The following is a 19,431-nucleotide window of genomic DNA, read 5'->3' on the forward strand; positions in this document are numbered from 1 at the left end:
ATTCTAATTAACTTGCCGTTACTTTGACAACGTAAATTCGATGCACTCATTTTTCCTTGTGTTTTTGCACTGATTCTTTGCCAGGCCATTTGAAACAAGTGAGAGGCCTCAGCTCTTGAGAAATTATTTTAAATTAATTCCTCCTTGGAAGCAGGTTTTGTTTTGTTTCTTTCCAGACTTTTTTTTTTCAGCAAGATGAATCAGTTTGACATAAACAGCAAAACATTTTTTTTTCCTTAAAACGGTTCATTTATTCATCAAAAGACAAAAAGCAACAGGAACAAGAGACACAATCGACAAGATCCACATTCAAATAGTAACAAACAGGTTTGTGTAAAGTGCCGGACGAGAAAAAAGCCTCACTGGTTGTCAGTTTCCATCACACACCAGAAAAACTGATTTTAAACACCAAAACATTTAAAAACATATAAAACAGGTAGTTTCTACTAAAAGTTCTGGCCTTGTGTGTTTTCTGGTAAACCATCAGTAGTTTTCTCTGACTCCACGTCATTAGTGCTCTAACACACACACACACACACACACACACACACTGTGCAATTTATCAACACACACATTCGAATGCCACTCACGCACACTGACAAAGGCACACAAAGTCTCATTCCCTCCCATCTGGACACCTGATCAAAATCCAGCTGTGGACATTGATGTCTCACTGCTTCTCCAGAAAAATACAGATTATAGTCTGAGAACAAAAACACGTTTGTGATTTGAAAAATAAAACTCTTATTTAAAGTCTATAAAGTTCTACAGTTGTTAATTTCACACTGTAACAGCTACACCCAAATGTAAACGAACACATAAGAATTAGATTTGATCGATCACAGAGACGAGACGGACAAAGAGCGCCACCTTCGACCCTTTTTTTTGGGATTAAAAGAAAAACTTAAATATCATTAGTGTTAGTTTAATTGGTCAGACAAGTGCTGGTTTTTGTCGTGTCCGGCTGGACAGCTCAAAATATGGCTCCTCACGCTTCACAGTGGCTGCCGGGGTCTTCTTGGCAACGGTGGGTTCGGTTTTTGTCGCTTTCATGTTGAGTTTTGGGGCTTGAGTTGACACTGGCTTTGGAGTCCGATTGCTACTACCACCACCGAGTGGGGCTTGTTTCTGTCCTGTAGTCGCCGCTTTCTGGGTTTTGTTGGTGGCAGGGGGTCCTGGGTTGGCTCCCGGGACCCGCCCGGGGGCAGGAGAGGCGGTGGCCCTGGTTGTGGTCGGAGCCTTGGCTTTGGCGTCTTTAAGTTTGGGTAATGCTGAGGAGGGTTTAGGCTGCGAGGGGGTGGGGCTTTGAGAGTTGGGAGAAGGGGTCCATGGCGGAGGACTTGCCGCCGCGGGGCGAACCCGCCTGCCTGTATCTAGACGGAGGCGGGAGGCTGGTGAGCCCGGGCGCCGCTGAGCAAGGCGAGAGCGCTGGGTAACACCCAATGGTGGCCTTGCATCCTTAGGGACTGGGCGGGGGAGGGAGGTGGGAGAGGTGAGTGGGCTGGAGGGCTTGAGGCATTTAGAGGACGGTTCTGCACAGACGGGGCTCCGTGGTGTGGTGGTGGCACAACGAGGAAGTGGCCTGAGCTTCTGTTTGGGGTTGGCCGATGATGGCGCAGCAGAAGGAGTCACAGCTCGACGTTGGACTCCCTGAGATCCCAGGGTTGGTGTCTTGGCTCCTCCCACTGGTGTTGTTGGCAGAGAGGAGGAGCCCTTTGAGGGGATAGGTAACGGTAGCTGGGTGGGCTTCCTCAGTGAAGAGGGAGAGGGCTTCTCTTGTGATGCTACCGCTCCCTTTCTGGGCAGTGTGGGCGTGCATGCTGGGGACGCAGCGTAGGACCGACACGTCTGCGCTTTGCAGGATGGACCAGGCGAGGATGAGGACGAAGAAGAAGATGCTGAGGAAGACGACGAGGCGGAGGAGGACATGAGGTTGTTGACGGCAGTCAGGGGGTCCATGTCTGGTGGGGGCGGGGCCGTGTTGCTGTGGTGACCGCCCAGCCCGGGGGGTCCTTTCTGGAAGGCCAGAATCTTCTGCTCCAGAGTGGTGAACTGCAAGACTCGCAGCGGGTCGTACTTGGTGAGGAAGCCCCGCAGCGTATCCCAGCCGCCACCAACTCGGACCATGACGTGCTTTCCGTGAAGCATCTAGCAAGCAGACAGGAAGTGCACATCAGCAATAGAGCAACACAGACTCAGCTGGTCCGAGTCAGGAAACACTGCATTCATTTCAGGCACCACGTCAGCAAACCCAGCCGCACCTGCTCTTTCCCAACGTCTCATCACGTACCCGCCCGACTTGAGGCGTACGGATTAGACATTCCACCTCAGGCTGGACGGTATAATCATGATGTAATCAATTAACACAATCGGCAGCTATCTGCTAATGCGCTTACACAAGTCTGCTGCTACTTTTAATAGAAGTTAAGTCCAGCATTTAGCAGCAGGAGCTACGATCGCAACCGGCAAGGCGACTTCCACGCAGTGCACTGGTGACTAGTGTGAGAGGCAGCTCTCACCCTGATGAAGATGGTCTTGTCTCCCAGTCGGTACCTGCCCTCAGACAGGTACTCAATGGAGACTCTGTTGGAGCAGTTGCAAGGCGGGTCGTCCATGCCGTGTTCCTGAAAGCCGCCGAGAGAAAAGAGAGGATGATGAGAGGAAACTCACAGAAATGAGCCATGTCAGGTGGACCTCATTTTTAGCTGAAAGAAGTCTGAAGATGCATCTATGTTTGGACCATCATTGATTTAAGACATAAAACTTAAGAAATGCGATTTCATTTTTTTCCTCTAATATTAGTTAAACTTTAAATTTTCTATTTTTTCCTTCGTATTTCCTGAGCCTCAAAATAAATAAACAAAATGTCATGGAAAAACAACAAAATAATAGGTACATTTTTTTTCTTTGTATTTCATATACATGTTGAAATATATTTTGGTATTATTCTTATTTTCATAACATCATGGATTAAGTACAACCATAATACATATAAATATTAGGATTTATTGGGATTCGATTAAAAAACGGATAATTTGTGATTAATGAATCTCAAATAATCGCAGTTTAATGGAATAAGAATATTTGCCACAAGAAGCCAGATTTTTCAAATTGAATGAATGTGGTATATTACTGAATGATATGATGGACCCATACATACATTTAAGCAACAAAATATTGTTTATTTTGCGTCAGTTTGGCAATAGTACAATAAATCACGATGGTGACTATATTCAAGTTTCTATATCACCTTATTCAAACTAAAGCGCTTTTAATGTCTTGAAAATATCTGTAATTTTATAAGAATTTCAAGTCCATCCAGAATAGTGGAAACCCTGGCCATAGTGTAGTGAAAAACCTCCCTGAACAAAAGCAAACAGATGCTTTTGTTTGCTTTTGTCCAGGGATTCCTCCATGTTTGTTGTTGTTGTTATCATCCTAGCTGCCACGTGTCTTGTGCATCAGTGGGATCAGTGGAGCAGGAACTCCTGCACTTACAAAGGTTCACTGTTGTCTGGAGAGCAAACTGTTCAATTAAATTCAATTATATTTTTTGTTGTAATTAATCATAATAATGTAATTAACTAATCCACTCGTTAAAGTCACACCACTGATAAATATAGATATATTCCAAATGTTTGAGCTTTTTTTGTTGGTTAAAGCTTTATGTCTCCTTTCTTTTATTGGGGCCCCTCGCAACAGTCGCAGATGTGGGCCCTTAACATAACAGCCTGGATGAACTGTTGCACAAACACAGCTAAGAGCTGCAGCTATTGAGTGCTTTTAATTGTTATAAGCTTTATTCAACCTGTGTGACCAAACATCACATGTGACTTTACAGTTTTGTTGTGTAACGGCAGCGAGGACGACGACACATCCATGTGCACGTGTGGTGATGTCATCATATCAGCGTGACGTGGTTGTTTGTTTTCCTCCCGGGCAGGAACCTACTGACAGCACCATGAATTCGAATAAAAGACGAGAAGCTGGCTTCAGGCTCCCCGAATATTTAAATACAAGCAGGCAGAGACATTTGGGAGTGAATCTTCTGCTCCAGTGGCTGCAGCTATTTTTAATCCGGTGCATGGGAGTTGAACCCTCAACGCGCTGATGGCGTCCGTCAGAAAGCGTTACACGAGTCGGCTACGTGCCGAGCAGAAGCTCATTGATGCACGTTGCGAATCTGACGGTGAGTCACTGGATGCCAGAGGACGGTCACGTGACCGGCCAAGTCAAGCCCCCTGTGGGGCTTAAGTGGAGCGACGACTTCGATAAGTGGCATCTTTGCTCTGCGTCTTCTGGCTCGCACATGAGCAAGGAGGATGACGGGCAGCTGTCAAGTGACGGCTTGGTGAGGTGATGCATGTGTGAGTCTGCTTGGTTGGTTTCCAGCACCTGAAGTCTCTCAAGACTTCTGTTGCGTGTTTTCAACGGTACTAGCAATTTTATTTAAATAAACTTCATATTTGTAGATAATGTCGCAACATTGATGGAGAACAAAAAATGCAGACATGTATTTTTAATTAAACTAATGTTTGACTCTTATTGTCTGTTATGAGCTTTTGACCCCAGTAGAGGAGGAGGGTCCGCTGTTGCCGCTGCCATGTTTCGAAGACTCACCCCAGGCTGGTAGAGGCCGCCGTGCTGGCAGCACACGCTGAAGGTCTTGACCGCAGGCGGCGCCTCCTCGGTCATCAGCCGACTCTCCTCCAGCTCGATCTCTTTCTCCAGCTTGACCAGCACCGGAGGCTCCACGCCATACTTGGAGACGATGCGTCCGATCTCCAGCAGACACAGGCAAACCTGCCGTGGCTCCTTGTGCAGCACTGACGCCACAGAAACACAAGTTTCACTAACAAGAGCGGAATTATGTAAAGCAGCAGCTGTCACTTTGGCTTAAGAAGAGGGCAGCGCGGCGCCTTAATGTGCATGTTACGTTTAAAAACGTGACATTGTGAGCACATAAGATAAAGTTAGTTGGTGCTGCAGGGGGTGTGGAGTGAATCATGCAGAAGAATAACGTGGTCAAGAGCGAGCGGAGCAACTTCAAGAGGCATTCAGGGATACAAAGTCAGCTGTGGCCCAACTTTTGAAATTGTTGACCAGAGCAGAAACTCGGCCTGATATTGTTTACATTCTCCTTTATTCAGCGCCAGTCCAGTCTTTTTTTAAAAGCAGCAGGACCCTCGCATTCCAAATATTGGGGATTGATACCTGCAAAAAAGTACTTATACTGATTGCACCACAGGACTGATCTTATTAGACCATTAAGAAGTGAAGCTTAAACAACAGATTCTGCTCGTCAGCGCTGCCTCATAATCGGAGATTACAGCCGAGGTCCAGTCTTAATTCACGACATGATCTTGGAGGGGGGAATTAAACATTGCAGATTGTCCTGCAGAAGAGATTTAGTTACACCACATTCCGTGGCAAATTGAAATTACTGGTTAAAAACAAGTGCTAGGAGTCAAGTTCTTTACATTTGACAATAACAAAGGGATGTAGATTCAGTGCTTCACACAAGCTTCTGTGTGTCTAGGGTGTGTAGGAAAGAGGACTTGACTCTTAAACAATATAGGTTCTGTAAGCGTGTTGTTCCGCAAGCACCTCTGTGTGCGCTTTCCTAGTCCGTTTGTGTGTACTTGTGTACATGCGAGGGGCTTTATGTGTGTTGCTAATGAGTGCAATTGTGTATGTGTTTTGTAGTTGTGGACGCACGTGTGTTGTCTCTGCTTGTTCCCAATGCAAGTGTGTCTCCACCGGTAGTTATGACAGTGCAACTGTGTGCTCTTCTGAGCCCTTGTTTCTATGCAAGTGCCGTTTCTTCAACTTCTTTCTCACAAGTCAACTCTCACCTAGACCCTCCGACTCAAACAGGTATGTCTCCTCCATGCCGATGTGTCGGCACCAGGCCAGGAAGTTAGCTGTGTTGTCGCGGGCGAAGAAGGAGCCAGGAGACGCATCACGTTTACAGGGAACCTTCGTCGTGGAGAAGAGCTGGTGGAGAGAATGAGCTTGTTGACTGAACACACGTTTACAAACGACCAGACTAAAAGCTTGGACCACCAGGAGAACAAAGCGTTGTCCTTCCCACCGTGGGTCATTGCTGCTGTGTGACTCACCTTGGCAAGTGCAGAGGGGCAGCTCTGGGCGATCTTTGTCTGCAGCACGCCGATGAGCTGACAGAGCTTCACGCCATTGTTCAGCTCCTCCATGAAAAACTCAGCTCTGACCTCCTCACCTGGAACAAATTGGGGGAGGGGAGAATACAGTCAGTTATCTGAATTTAAGACTTAAAATCTGTGGCTTAAAAGAGCGCAAAAGCGACTGGGATGGTTCACGTGCCACTGAGGAAACAAGAAGCATTCAGCTGAAATATCTGACTGTGAAGATCCATCAAAGAAGGTTCCACTGAACTCACAGTGGGAAAAAAACATCCACAAGGGCCGCAACAATAAGTGACAACAATCGTCCAACAATACTTCATGTTCTACATCACAACAGACGGGCCCTGGGGCCTCAGCTACCCGATCAGCTTTACGCTCACCAGGTGGGTCGACCAGTCTCAGGCGACACCCTTTCTGCTCAATGAGTCACGTTAAGTTTGTGATTCCGCCCCACATTCCTGGTGAGAAAACTCTAGAAGCTAAAAACAGCAGCTGACAATAGAGTCGGTCTCAATTTCCTCGCCGGTCCATTATGCGGTGTCGGACAAAAGGTGTCAGTATAATGGAGTGCAGGAGAGGAAGACGGGGATTTGATTCAGGCTGCTGTTTCTATGGCAAGAAGTTCAGTCCAAATCCAATTACAAAGGAGACCCGTGTCCACTGTGCCCCTGTTTTCAAAGCCTTAAAGGCAAAACCATCACATGCAACCGCTGACTTCCATCATATGAAGGAACAGATAAAAGGCTGTTACCCAGCATGCCGCTGAGCCAGATGGCCAGGTCCTCCTGCATCGGCACCAGAGTGGCCTCATGTCGCACCGAGAGCCACTGGTCGTACTGGAAGACGTCTGCCAGGCCAGGGCCGTGCCGCTGGGTCAACGGGCTGCGCGGGCCGTTTGGGCACTTGAAGGGAGTGTTGAACCTCTCCCCGAACCAAACCTGGAGAAACAGCGGAAGGTCAGTCACAACTGTGTTGACAGGTGAGCGGGTGAAGTTTGTAAGAAAGTCACTGATGTGATTCCGAAACGGCTAAAAAGAAAGCTAGTAAAATGAGTCACAATGGCTTTCCTTTTTAGCTCTTTCAACAAAAAAAAGATCAACAGTTGCACTGGAGAGAGTGTGGCAGCCGCGACGTGGAGATCAGAGCCGCTCTAGTTACTGCTGGACTCAGAGGTGTCTGTGAGCAGCCATGCAGAGAAGAAGCAGAGAGGCAGCCACTGCACGAGACCTCTCCATGCTCGAGTAGATCCCGCACACGCACGGCCCACGAGACTGACTTTCCCAAATATTCAAAAGAAAAAATAGAAATTGTGGATTCCCCCCCAAAAAAACACAGCTGAGCATGTCCACAGTCTGACTTCTGTCCTCCCCCCTGCAGTTTGTAATAAAAGGACGAACAAAAAGACCGAACTCCTGACCGCTCTAATGGGTGTCTGCGCTCGTCTACTGTCCTGGTCTCGTTGCCCGGAGCGAGCCACTGATCCCAGCTCGTGACACCGATGTCCCATCACATCCGTCGCTTGCATCACACAGCACCGACTCTCATGGGGCATCATGGCTCGAATCTACAGTTGTAAAATGATGTAATCTTAACTAAAATAATATTCTCACATCACAAGATCTTCGAGGTGACTTGCATTTCTCGATGACGTGTTTTGATTCTGTAGACCTCCTTTATTGTAGTGAAATACTAAATGCACGTTTTATTTGTTGTCTAAGCAAGTGGTCCTTAGAAACCAAAGTAACTGCACTGTGGGCCCAAGTTCTACTTCAGGACAAGGGCAAGAGCTAACAGGTGTGTATGAGTTTATGACCTTATCCCCCACCACGTCTTTTTTCACCCCTATCCAACCGGTTTCCTGGTTGGTCTCAAAAAAGTGGAACCTCTTCAGGCATCCAGATGAATGCACAGAAAGAAAAAAGTACGACATGTTCTGTCGGAACCAACAAAGACGACATGGCATATTTGCAGTGAGAAGATTGACCACTGAAACAGACGATGATGACAACAACAACTTTGTTCAGCTGTTGTGAGTGACTGTCACTGGCTTCTCGATACAGAGTATCGCAGCTAAAGATTTAGAGGTTAATATTTACTGTACCCTCAGCAGCTTCAGCCAAATGAGTGCTACACTGTAGTCCGCCACCAGGGCTGAGAGATGACTTTCAGGGCTGTGATGTCATCGCTTTCAAAAAGTTGTGGTTCAAATGTACAGAGACACTGAACCGCCAAGAAATGTACCCACTCTGGGTCACAGTTTTCAAAAATTGCTGAGTCAATGACTGATGAGGGTTAATATTATCATGCTTTAGATGCCAATCTCAGACACCCAAGTAACTTCCAAAATTGGAACAATTGCAGATGGCATGTTAAATATGACACACACGTTCCCTTTAACAGGACCATCGATCTGTCATAGAAGAAAAGGCTTTAATGCTATGTTTTCGGCGATGTGTTCATGTGCAGCAGGAGGGGAAATCCAGAGGATCTGCAGCAGATGTGAAGTGGGTTTTTGTCCAGACATTGCATAACCAACTTCTGGATGACCCCCACCCTCATCCCCCTGGTACAGTATGTTTCCATCTGTCTCTAATCTTCCCTCACATCGTCACACTGGTCGATACAAAGCATCGCCTTTCTGAGGTCTTGACCTGTGAAGTTTGTTCTGCTGACAAACAGGAAGCCCCTGGGGGCACCCAGACAAAGACAATATTCTCACAAGCAATGTACATGGACATGGACCTACAACTGGCGTCATGCACTAGAACTGACTTGAACCTCCGCGAGGCATCAGAATATAGTAGACGGTTAGTAGACGCTGTACGTCAAAAGAGAGGGCCAACAGACATTCAATGAACACAAACAGATTATGTCAAATTTGACCTTTAATCCTAAAATCTGTTAGTTTGGGACAAATCCTTCAGCAGGCAGTGGAGCAAGAGGACGCAAATCGTAGCAACAGAACATATTTTTAGAGACATTCATATTTCCTTGTTACTCAGGGAGGTCATTCACATCGACCGTATAATACAGTAGCTGTACTGTATTCAGCTAAAACACGTGCCTCTCTGTAAAAAGGAAAATGCATGATCACCACACAACTGCACATATCAAATACGTTCATTTTACATTTACACTTAATTTGAATATATCAACTATGAACTAGACTATAAGATAAAAAGGCAATTTATTTCATAATATATTTTCAAGTATTCCTTCAATGTATTTTGACGAACAAGAAAAACAAAAAATATGGCAACTGAAAAGAAGAAAATGTTAGTCTTAAAACAAGAACATGCTGAAGTGGCGGTGACGAAAAGAGAAAGAACAAAAAAAGCCAGAAAAATTAGGACATATTATAGTTTTAGTCTGACATCATACAGGCCACAAAATTACAGCCATCAAGCCACATATGGCCCCCGTGCCGCACTTTGCCCAGGTTTGTCTTAGAGGCTAAAAGTAAAGGAACTTGGCCATGGAGCACAGCACCATTGTTTTGGCCCAAAAGAGAAGAAAAACCACGGTTTCGTCTGGACCTGCCATGTGACTGAACTTACATGAGGTGCCAGAACCACCAGCAAAACTACCACAAAACTACCTGGTCAATAAAAACTAGAGCGACCCATCAGAGCAACTGTCACACTGTGACTCACAATATTTATGAGTCCAGAACCTAAATCGAACAAACGTCAGATGGGAAGTCTTGATATCAGTATCCTTCAGGTGCTTTGATACCGATACCAAAAGTTATGACAGTACCTTACAAGGTCCGACACTCTTGAACCCACCACTCAAAATGGATGAAGTGGTCCTGACCTGAAGGTTTAGCCACTTCATTACATCAAAATTGACTCACTTGCTCACACACAAACACGTTATGTAACCTGGTTCAAAAGGCCGATCGCCGGCAGCCGTCCACAGGTTCGCCACAACATCCAGCCAATTAGATAAATGGACCTCGAGTCGGAAGATTCAGGAGTTATGGAAAAAGACGACGAAACGGCAGGGATTAATGCGCTTAAAGGGCCGCAGCTCACATCAGGGGTCTTTAAGGAGCATAACGTTGTAAATAAAACCCACATGCGCTCACTTAATCTTCTGCTCATTAGCTGCAGGAATTTGGACAATAATCCAGCAGAGAAACGCAATGTGGAGTATTGAGCCCAAATATAACGCCCAGGAACAGGCTGAGTGGAGTTGATGCGCTTAGCCAGAGCTGCTTACTCCCAGAGCTTTCATACTTCCTGGAAGATTGAAAGAAAAATGGTTGTGACGCACTCATACCGCTAATTAAAACAAGCCTTTTAGGACTCGCCGGGTATTTTGGGGTCGCTGTGTGCGAAGCCGCCATCATTGCTTAACAGCATTTCTCAGCAGAAAATCCAACGGTTTGGAAATTCTTCAGACAAACCGTAAGCTGAATACAATTTAGCTCAAGTACGGTCCAACGTGAAGGCAAGACAATGACATCATCGCACGTTTCTGAGCGTCTGACCGACACGTGTTCAGTTCTCAGTCTCACTGTTGCATTTATAGATGTGCACATATGCTGCTTATACTTCCATGAGTGGGTTTTCAGCACGGCTGAACAGAACAGCCACAGTGTGACCCATTATTTAACCCTCACTCCCCACCTCAGCTGGTTGTGGTCAACAGTCTCAGCAGTTCAGCTCACTGGGATGGACCAACAATCAATAGTCTGCTATTGATAATGGAAACAAACAAAGTATTTCAATTGTGCTCTGCACACATTCTAAATATCATAGTTTGTTAAAAAATAAACTGAGTGCATACTGTTTAAGAGGCTCTATTCTTTAGGCCATTGAGTGGCTTTAGCTTGAAACTGTTAGAGATGAAGATAAAATGTAAAGGAGAACTTCAGAGTGACCCAAAGATGGGGATGGGAGTAAATTCACTCACCCAACATACATATTATGTCATCAGGAGCCGGTCGCAGTTCGTTACGTCACTTTTGCAGATGGATAGACAAACGTGATTCACGTGATTCACTAGTGAAATTGTTCCTCATCTCTCAAGCAACAATGATGACGATGGCTGGGCATCATCGCTGTCCTTTTCAGCATGTAAATGCCACAGTTATCCGTGCGGCTTGTACTGCATCTGCCACAATTTCCCGGTTTTGTTTCTACATTCACGCTGCCTCCATCGATCGTGTTTTGACTATGAATTGGCTTCGGAATGAATTCTTGAGGAGCTGTCACGGAAGACGAAAGCAATCTTTCCGTCTCACGGCAAGATCTCCATCAGAATGTTAATATTATTCTGCAGAACCAATACTATTAACTCTCTCGCTCTCCGTTTTGCTCCTAGTCCATAACTAAACCAGCCGTGTCTCCGCAACTGTGGTCCTCACTGTAGACAGTGCCACTTGCAGACTTCATGGAACAACTTCTAAATGGAAGTGAACTATAGTCTTTATGAAGGAAGGTGTTTTTGTATTTGCCTGTCCAAAAAAACATGGCAACGATGGCTGCGTGAATTAACTTTGTTTTCGAATATGGCATTGAGGGTCTAGGATGAGGCAGTAGGAGTCTCACCGCACTACATCCAGCAAACAGCTTTACATGACCAGCTGCTGTGCAGGTCTGTAGTGAACCACTCATGCACAGTCAAGGAGCTTTTTCAAAGACTCATCTTAAATCTGAACTTTGATGTCCACCAGAACCCGTCTTCACTGAAGCTGCTGTCGCTGAATGGATACAGGCTTTTACCACATACTAAAACAGCAATAAACTCCTCTTGGAGTTTAACAAGATTGAAGACAAACTTATGGACAGAGGGTCGAAGAGAACATCTCCACACAAACATAGACTCTTAAAACCAGCCTCTCAGTCGGGAGTGTGGCATCATGGTTTTGCCGCGAAACTGACGTGGCACGTTGAAACACAGCAACCAAGTCTGTTTGAGATGACATGAATCCGTTTTATTTTTATCAAGGAACACATTCAGCTGCATAAAATACTACTGCGATTGATATATGAAATCAATGGAAAGTGGAAGTGAGCCACAGGTCCCCGTCAAGCATTCCATGTAAACAGTCTTTTGAGCATTAGTTTAACTTGTTCTTTGAGAACTTTGAAATGAAAAACAATAAAAATGTCATTATGATGCGAAAGTGGCTGTATTAGCATGTGGAGTTAAGTGAATAAAAATAAATGTACAACAGGGCCCCTTTAAGACAAACCCCTAAATTGAGGGATAGACTTATGGTTAACTTCTCACCTTAAATGCGGGGCATTATTTCATTCCAAAGATCTTCTCAGCATTACATGACACTAAAGTGCTGCTTCTTCCACATATCATTGACAAATTTAAACTACAACTGCTATAAAATTCCCACTTCATTCACTGGGTTTAAGAACACCTGGCCTTGTGGCTTTAACCGACTCATCACCATGCGGCTTTATTCCTCACCAGTTGGCATCATTACATGGACATTTTCCCTGAGTGTGGCGTGTCTCAGGGTAAAATTTAAAGTATGCAAAGCGCCCAGTTAACAAGTCAAGATCATATTGCTGCCGCACATTATTCTCATTGCTCCAAGAAATGAATCTTGGATATCTGTGGTCCAACAATGAGCGGAGGAGCCAAAAATCTGCTCACCATTTGCTGACCAGATGACAGAAGTGAAGAGGCTGCGAGACACATCTGTAACGCGATACACGTGTTGTTTTGGATTTTCAGTAGACTCAACACTTTGTTGCTGGGAGGGGAAGGAAAAGTGTGGCACATTCCGCCCACTCCCTCCGAAATATGTGCAGGGAAGCTCCTCGGGGTCGGGAAAGTGGAACGTCAGATATGCACTTAGAAAAAACAAGACGGCATGCCGGGACACAGGTGGACGCGCCAAAGTCGGGAGGGGGACAGCTCTCTAGGCTTCTTTATGTAATCTGGATAACAGGAGGTTTTTGGCCCAGATAGACTTTTGATGGCTCCAAACTGAGACAGCTTCAAGAAATATATACATGACAGGCCATAAGGTCAAGAGCAGAAACATGTCACATATTTTACACATAAAAACCTAAAGACAATTGCTGTAATTATCTGATGATATTACAGACAAAAGTCGGTTCATTCTTTGAGGTATTTCAAGTGCCTAGCACTGGTATTTCTACCTGTAGAACCATTTCTACTGAAGACGAATGAATGTTTTATTCTCTCATTCTGAGCCGACATATCAGTCAACATACATAAATATTTTATTTAAAAGCACTTTTCTGAACACTCAAGGACACTGCACAAAAGACAGCTAAAAAGTAACTGAAAGTGGAGCGTTACAAGCAGTGAGGGACAGTTACAGTGAATAACCATCGTGAAATAAACGTGTTTTTAGTTGGAAATTGTAGTCAGGAAGAGTGTTTATGTTTCTGATGGCTGGTGGGAGTGAATTCCAGAGTCCAATTAGCAAATCCATTCCTATCAACGAGTAATCTTTAGCTCAGATCAGGGCTCTTGCTAACATTACAGCATTGTATCCTTTGTTGTTGTTCAGGTTTTAAAGAGTAGTATTTTTATATTTCATTAACGTCACAAGCTACTTGCATGTTTTCTGATTCAGTATCTAACAGCTAATTATAGACCTAATGTTAACATCATTTTAAATTTAAATAAATCTGAACTTCATTCATGACTTAACCAAATATAACCTGGAATACTTGAGCATTACAACATTGTAATATTGTTAATTGTACGGGAAACAAAGCCTTCAGTGCCTCTTGTTTGTATACGTTATATACACAGATTGCGTGACAGTTCTATTTCACCCAACAGAGCAAAGGACAATGGTTTATAGAGTCCCCCAAAGGTTGAGGACCATCTTACCTGGATGCCAGTTTGGACAGCCATGTCAGTGATCACGTGAGGCTCACGCTGTCATTCTGTGGAGGAAAGAGAACAGTGGGTGAAAATCCAGAGCAATAAAAATTCCAGAGTGGCGGTCATGGGCAACCCTGACAGCGCTGGCGTAAATCCGACAGTATTGCTAACTCTGGGGGCAGTTTGACATTTTAAGTAGCTGCTCATTCGCTTTCTGGCCTACATTTACAGGAGAAATAATCAATCCCGCACCAGATCAGGAGGCGAGCGTGGAGTCAGCAGATGATTGCTGAGCACTGGGTGGCCGTTTAGATCATGTGTGTATTTGAGGCTTTCATAAAGAGGCGGTTAAAGATTGAACGGGCCAAAATAGCTCAAATTAAATTGAAAAACTTTGCTCCAAATCCACATCTCCATTTGGCTTGACACAACTCACAAAACTGCAGTATTTTTAGCAGCGACGTTTAAATTATTGCTGGCTAAAAAGCATCCTTCATGCATGCGTAAACAAAAGGCTACGGAGAAGTGGTGGGGCGTCATTATGAAACACTTAATTATTAACTATTCTCAAATGAGGACACATTCGACTTCTGACACGGGAATTCCATTACAGAAAAGACCTTTATCAAATATGGCAGATTATATAAAGCAATAAAACCTACATTTCAGCACATAACGCTTCAATTAAAAAAAAAAATGTATGACCAGTCAATCGTTAATCATTTAAAGCATATGGACCGAAAAGGTACTTTCCATGTTGACCACATCCGTCTCCGACAGAAAATCAATTTGAAGACACAACCTTGAGAGGATCCGGCTGGTGCACAATTCCATGTATTATATTACATACATTTGTGGTGACGACAATACAAGCTTTTGTAATACCCCATGGATGATCCTTGTAAAGGGAGTCACGGCAGCATTAACATTGCATTTCACACATCCTGACACAGTTTCCAGAACTCGGAAACAATGTTTGGATTTCAGTTCCTCATAAATGATTCCCATTGAAAACGGCAGGTCATGAAACTGAACCGGGTACAAGAGTGAGAGTCGTAAAACGTTGCGTATGAGGTCAAAGCAAATGGTTTTCTTCAACACGTTACCTCAAATTCAATCACCCTCTTACACTTATTTACCAACACTCCTGAAATAGACCGGCATTAGGGAACACTCCACTCAAAAGTTCCATTCTCACCGTTGAAGATGTCAGAGCAGCACCTTCTCATTAAGGAGTAACGAAAACTTGATTTTGGCTAAATGAAATCATGAAGAGAGAACGGTTGTTGTGTGCTTCCTACACGCACAGTGAGTTTGGGTAGATCAGATTTTCTCATGAGGAAGTGATGGGGTTAGGCTCACAGTGCTCCTCTCTGCCCTTTCCCACACAGGATGTGAAGGATTACCCCGACACACACTGACCCTGCAGGGGTGTGTGTGTGTGTGTGCGTAGAAGTGCTTGACAAAGACGGAGAGCGGGTGTGGGGGAGAAAGCAATCACAGCACAGCCATCCCAATAACACTGATAATTTGGCCAACGCAGCTGAGACAATAATGCTGCCTCCACCATCCTTCACATGTGCATCCCGGAAACACCCCTGCCCTTGGACACAAACTGAAAATCAAACTCACAACAGGCTTGTTTGGATCAGAAGGAACAGCCCAGGATCTTTCTAAAATGAGACCCGTTTTGGTTGCTCTTGGTTTGACAATAGTTTTTTTTTCTGGCACAAAACAAACATGAGCCCCTCATCATAGAGAGCTGCAGGATGCTAGAGTCCCACAGCTCGAGTGGCTGCATGCAAGAGAAGTTTGAACTTCTACCAACTACTCCTGAAGTATTCCTTCATTTCAGGTTTATGGCGTCATTATGTAGGGATAAGTCCACTAAAATCAGTGAAAATACTAAGCCACCTTTCAGGTCAGGTTTTGCGGTGGTTGACTCCATCTTGCTTTACTTCCCATCCCTGCTGGGCATTATTTAGCATGTGACAGAAACAACTTAGACGCCGTTCCATTTGCTTGAAGAGACCAAAGATAAACTGCCTCATCATGCAAGGCACAGAGGACAATTTAACAGGACAACCAACTCAGGTAATGTGAGGTACCACAGGTACTTTACACAGGGTCAAATCCCACAAAACTGCTTCTTTAATAACACACTTGCTACCTGACCAAGTGTGGCACTAAAAATAGCTAAAAAGCTAAAGGTAGGGATAGTAAATGCGTTGTGAAGCAGCTCCTTTATAACAATCATTCAACCATGTTACAGCTTAAATATCTTTCTTTTCATAGCTATCACATTGAAAACCAATGAAAAATGTTGCAGTAGCAGCGTTGATGACGGACCTCTACCAACACAAACAAAATACACAAAGTTCAGCTGAATGTTTTCACTCTATAACAGAGTTCAACACTGATGGATAAAGCAAATAATGCATGAATGTCAAGCAAGCTTATCAGTGAAATTCTTAAAATGCCTCACACATTCTCCGGTGAAGTCAAAGCTACTCTGTGGAGGGTAGATGACGACTGACACAGGAGATAAGTCGACCCACCTCATCGGTTGATTGGTCACGAAACGGCAGCACCGCATCACCATTAGATCCGAAACATCGCTGCGAAAGCTGTGGAGGTGAAGCAGCACTTTCCTCGGCGCTGTCCGCTCTGCCTCTGGCTTCAGAGTCAGCATGGCAGGAGAGGCAGTGGTGGGATGACAGGGGAGGAGGGGAGGGAGGATGGATGGGTGCAGGAGGAGGTGCAATAGGAGAGCCCTGACTAATGAAGTGGCTACGCTTCGCTAAACCCTGACTACCCCCCTCCCCTCACAACCAACAATCCAGTCATGGCGGGACCCTCGCACAAAGCCTTTATTGTTTTGTTATCCTGCCACAATCCCACCCGTCACACATCTCAAGCAGAATGGAACCAGGAACTCCTCAACGACACTGCTGCGGTGGGGTGGAATGAAAAAGCAAGAAACTGCAGAGGTGGGAGTTTTCCGCCCTCTTCCAACAAACTTCTACCACTAGAGGAAGTCATAGTTCTGAGCTCTTTTTCTGTCATTTAACAGGCATCGACATCAAGGTCATCATGAACCAGGGCTGACCATCATTGGCTGCTCAAATGTTATAAGATACTATTTATATTCCTGCATGATGACTAATGCTAGAAATGACAAAAGAAAACGGACATTTCTCTGGAAAATAACAGTACTTCTGGCGATGCAGCAGAGCCACCTACCTGCTGCAACAACACACAGTGAGCCAGCCAGCCACGATGGCGGCCCTTTGGCGAAAAATGACAACCGGACTGCAGTGTGCACCCACCCGTCGGCCGCAGAGTTAACACACCAAAAACCTCCAATAGCACAAATGACTGCACCAAAGTCTAGCGCCACCAAGAGACTAACATAGCAAAAGCTAACTGCAGGCTAAACTACAAGATACAGCAGTTGCAATCCAAAAATGTCAAGAGAACAGTGAAAACAAAGTGGCAAAAATCAACATTAGTAGACATAAAAGTAAAGCGAACAAGACTTGACCAGATCTACTCTTTAAAACTAGATTTCTGTTGAGCACCAATAAATACAAACCATCAGTGGATTCAATTTCTTTTGTATCAACACAAGCATCACTAGCTAGTGTTGAAGTCAAGATCACATAGAGACTGCACCCAGACCACACAGAGAGCAAGGCCAAGACATAGACTTTGAGGGCCTGAGACTAGGTCCAATGAGAGGGGCAAGTCCTTACTGAATTAAATTTCCTGCTTTATTTTGGAAAAACTACCAGTTTCTTTTGCTGTAAACACTAAATGTGTGTCTACGTGACTAATAGACTTGTGCGTCTGTACTCAGTTGGATCTCTGTCACAGTTTCAACCTTCTCAGCTACAACAACATCACTAGCCAGATCTGGCACAAGATCTATTTCCAAGTGACCTGCGTCAACATCACTATAGCTGAGGTAAAAACCTTCCCAATAAACAATTCCCATAATCCTCCACAAGGGCAGAGTCCCAAAAAGAAGTGCCATTTCTACAATATTAAAAAAATAAAATAAAATTATGGCGTTTCAGAAACTGGACATTTCGTTCTGTCCACCTCAGACTTGACATCAGCAAAGCTGCTGGGTGTCAAGCTCAATCAAATCTCCAGTGTGAAGTCACGGGTTTGAAGGCATTCGTAGCTAGTGTGAAAACCTGGGCAAGATTTTTGATGATACAAGCTCATGTACTGTAGAGTTACTAAAATAGTTTGATCCCTGATTTAATTTCTGGATAGAAGAAATGTAAGGGAAAACAATACAAATTAATGAGACAAGAATGAAATAACTCTGAATACAGCATTGCTGCAAACCTTGAAAAGCTTTAATCACACAAGGCCAGCAGAAAGGACTCGACCAATGACCTCAAAACTACAAAACAGAACATCCCAAATTTCTCAGTGAAGGCCTAACATTCAGGTCTTTATCCTGCTGGAAACAATCCAGAAAAGCCCCACTTCTTTTCAGCATGCAGGCATTCTTGATGGGTCACAGAACAAAAGGCCAAATCTTAGACTCAGGCCTCCAGTTGTGTGCATCTGGGACCTCAGCGGAGCTTGGGACTTCCTACAGGGACCAAAGGCTCCCACACACACACTCAAATGTCAAACTCAGAGAAAGGAGAAAGAGTCAGTCAAATGGGGGGGCAGAGGGACAAAACATGCTTTATACTTGTGCTGAACTTGGGAGTGGCCCGGTGGAAAATGCTCAACACACACTGGAGAGCTTTCACGCACATTCCGGGACGATACTCGAGGAAAATATGAGCCTTTGCAATCAACAAGTCCATATTTGTGACAATAAGATCAGAATATTAAGTGGTCACGTACTTCCTTCTGTAGAATAGCTGTTGTTACATGGTTTCTAAAAGAGAAGAGTGTTAATGTTGAAGTTTACTTCAAGTTTAAATTACGGAAGAAAGACACTTTCTGACCATTCTGTTCTGAGCAAAATTGAAATAACTTGACCAGTAAATAGTGTGTTTTTCCTCCAACATGAGGATTAATTTCATTCCCAGGATGGGAATTCCCACCTGATATTGCTATACAGGGGATTATAACTGAAGCCAGCAGCCACACCCACAGTTTCAATAGGCAGGTATTAACTGATGGGGCACTGGAGTCCTGAGGAGCTCGGTCGGATTTCAGACAACAAACCTGCAGCTCTGGTGAAGAATGAAAAGCTCTGTTTGGGGCTCATCCAATCAGAAACAGAACAGAAATAAACACCCCCATTTGTGAGTTGGTACGGTACAGATTCGATTTACAAATGACGCATGCTAATATTACTAGCTTGATTTGTAGAGCCCACGTCTGTTATTCCCTCTAAAAAGGTTGTATAGGACTGTATTATTAAATTGTGCTGGCGTGCCATCCGTAACTC

The 19,431-nt window shown here is 44.6% G+C and overlaps 1 protein-coding gene across 3 annotated transcripts in view; it reads right to left on the bottom strand.

Annotated features, from left to right (window-relative positions):
• Positions 1 to 241: 241 nt before the first annotated feature.
• The window catches only part of gas2l3 (growth arrest-specific 2 like 3), a 29,009-nt gene continuing 9,819 nt past the window's right edge, over positions 242 to 19,431 (bottom strand). The window contains exons 1-8 of one of the 3 annotated variants that reach the window (XM_053862228.1): positions 16,562 to 17,505; positions 14,010 to 14,065; positions 6,919 to 7,105; positions 6,123 to 6,241; positions 5,856 to 5,997; positions 4,621 to 4,826; positions 2,520 to 2,624; positions 242 to 2,148 (exon numbers count right to left, since the gene is read on the bottom strand). In XM_053862228.1, the coding sequence (XP_053718203.1) occupies positions 934 to 2,148; positions 2,520 to 2,624; positions 4,621 to 4,826; positions 5,856 to 5,997; positions 6,123 to 6,241; positions 6,919 to 7,105; positions 14,010 to 14,033 (1,998 nt within the window). In that variant the 5' untranslated portion in view covers positions 14,034 to 14,065; positions 16,562 to 17,505 and the 3' untranslated portion in view covers positions 242 to 933. Of the gene's footprint in view, positions 2,149 to 2,519; positions 2,625 to 4,620; positions 4,827 to 5,855; positions 5,998 to 6,122; positions 6,242 to 6,547; positions 6,799 to 6,918; positions 7,106 to 14,009; positions 14,066 to 16,561; positions 17,506 to 19,431 lie in introns of those variants that run through there. The other 2 variants (XM_053862229.1, XM_053862231.1) reach the window with 2 other exon arrangements.

This window comes from Synchiropus splendidus, chromosome 4, assembly GCF_027744825.2.
Source record: "Synchiropus splendidus isolate RoL2022-P1 chromosome 4, RoL_Sspl_1.0, whole genome shotgun sequence".
In the NCBI taxonomy this organism is placed as follows: domain Eukaryota; kingdom Metazoa; phylum Chordata; class Actinopteri; order Syngnathiformes; family Callionymidae; genus Synchiropus; species Synchiropus splendidus.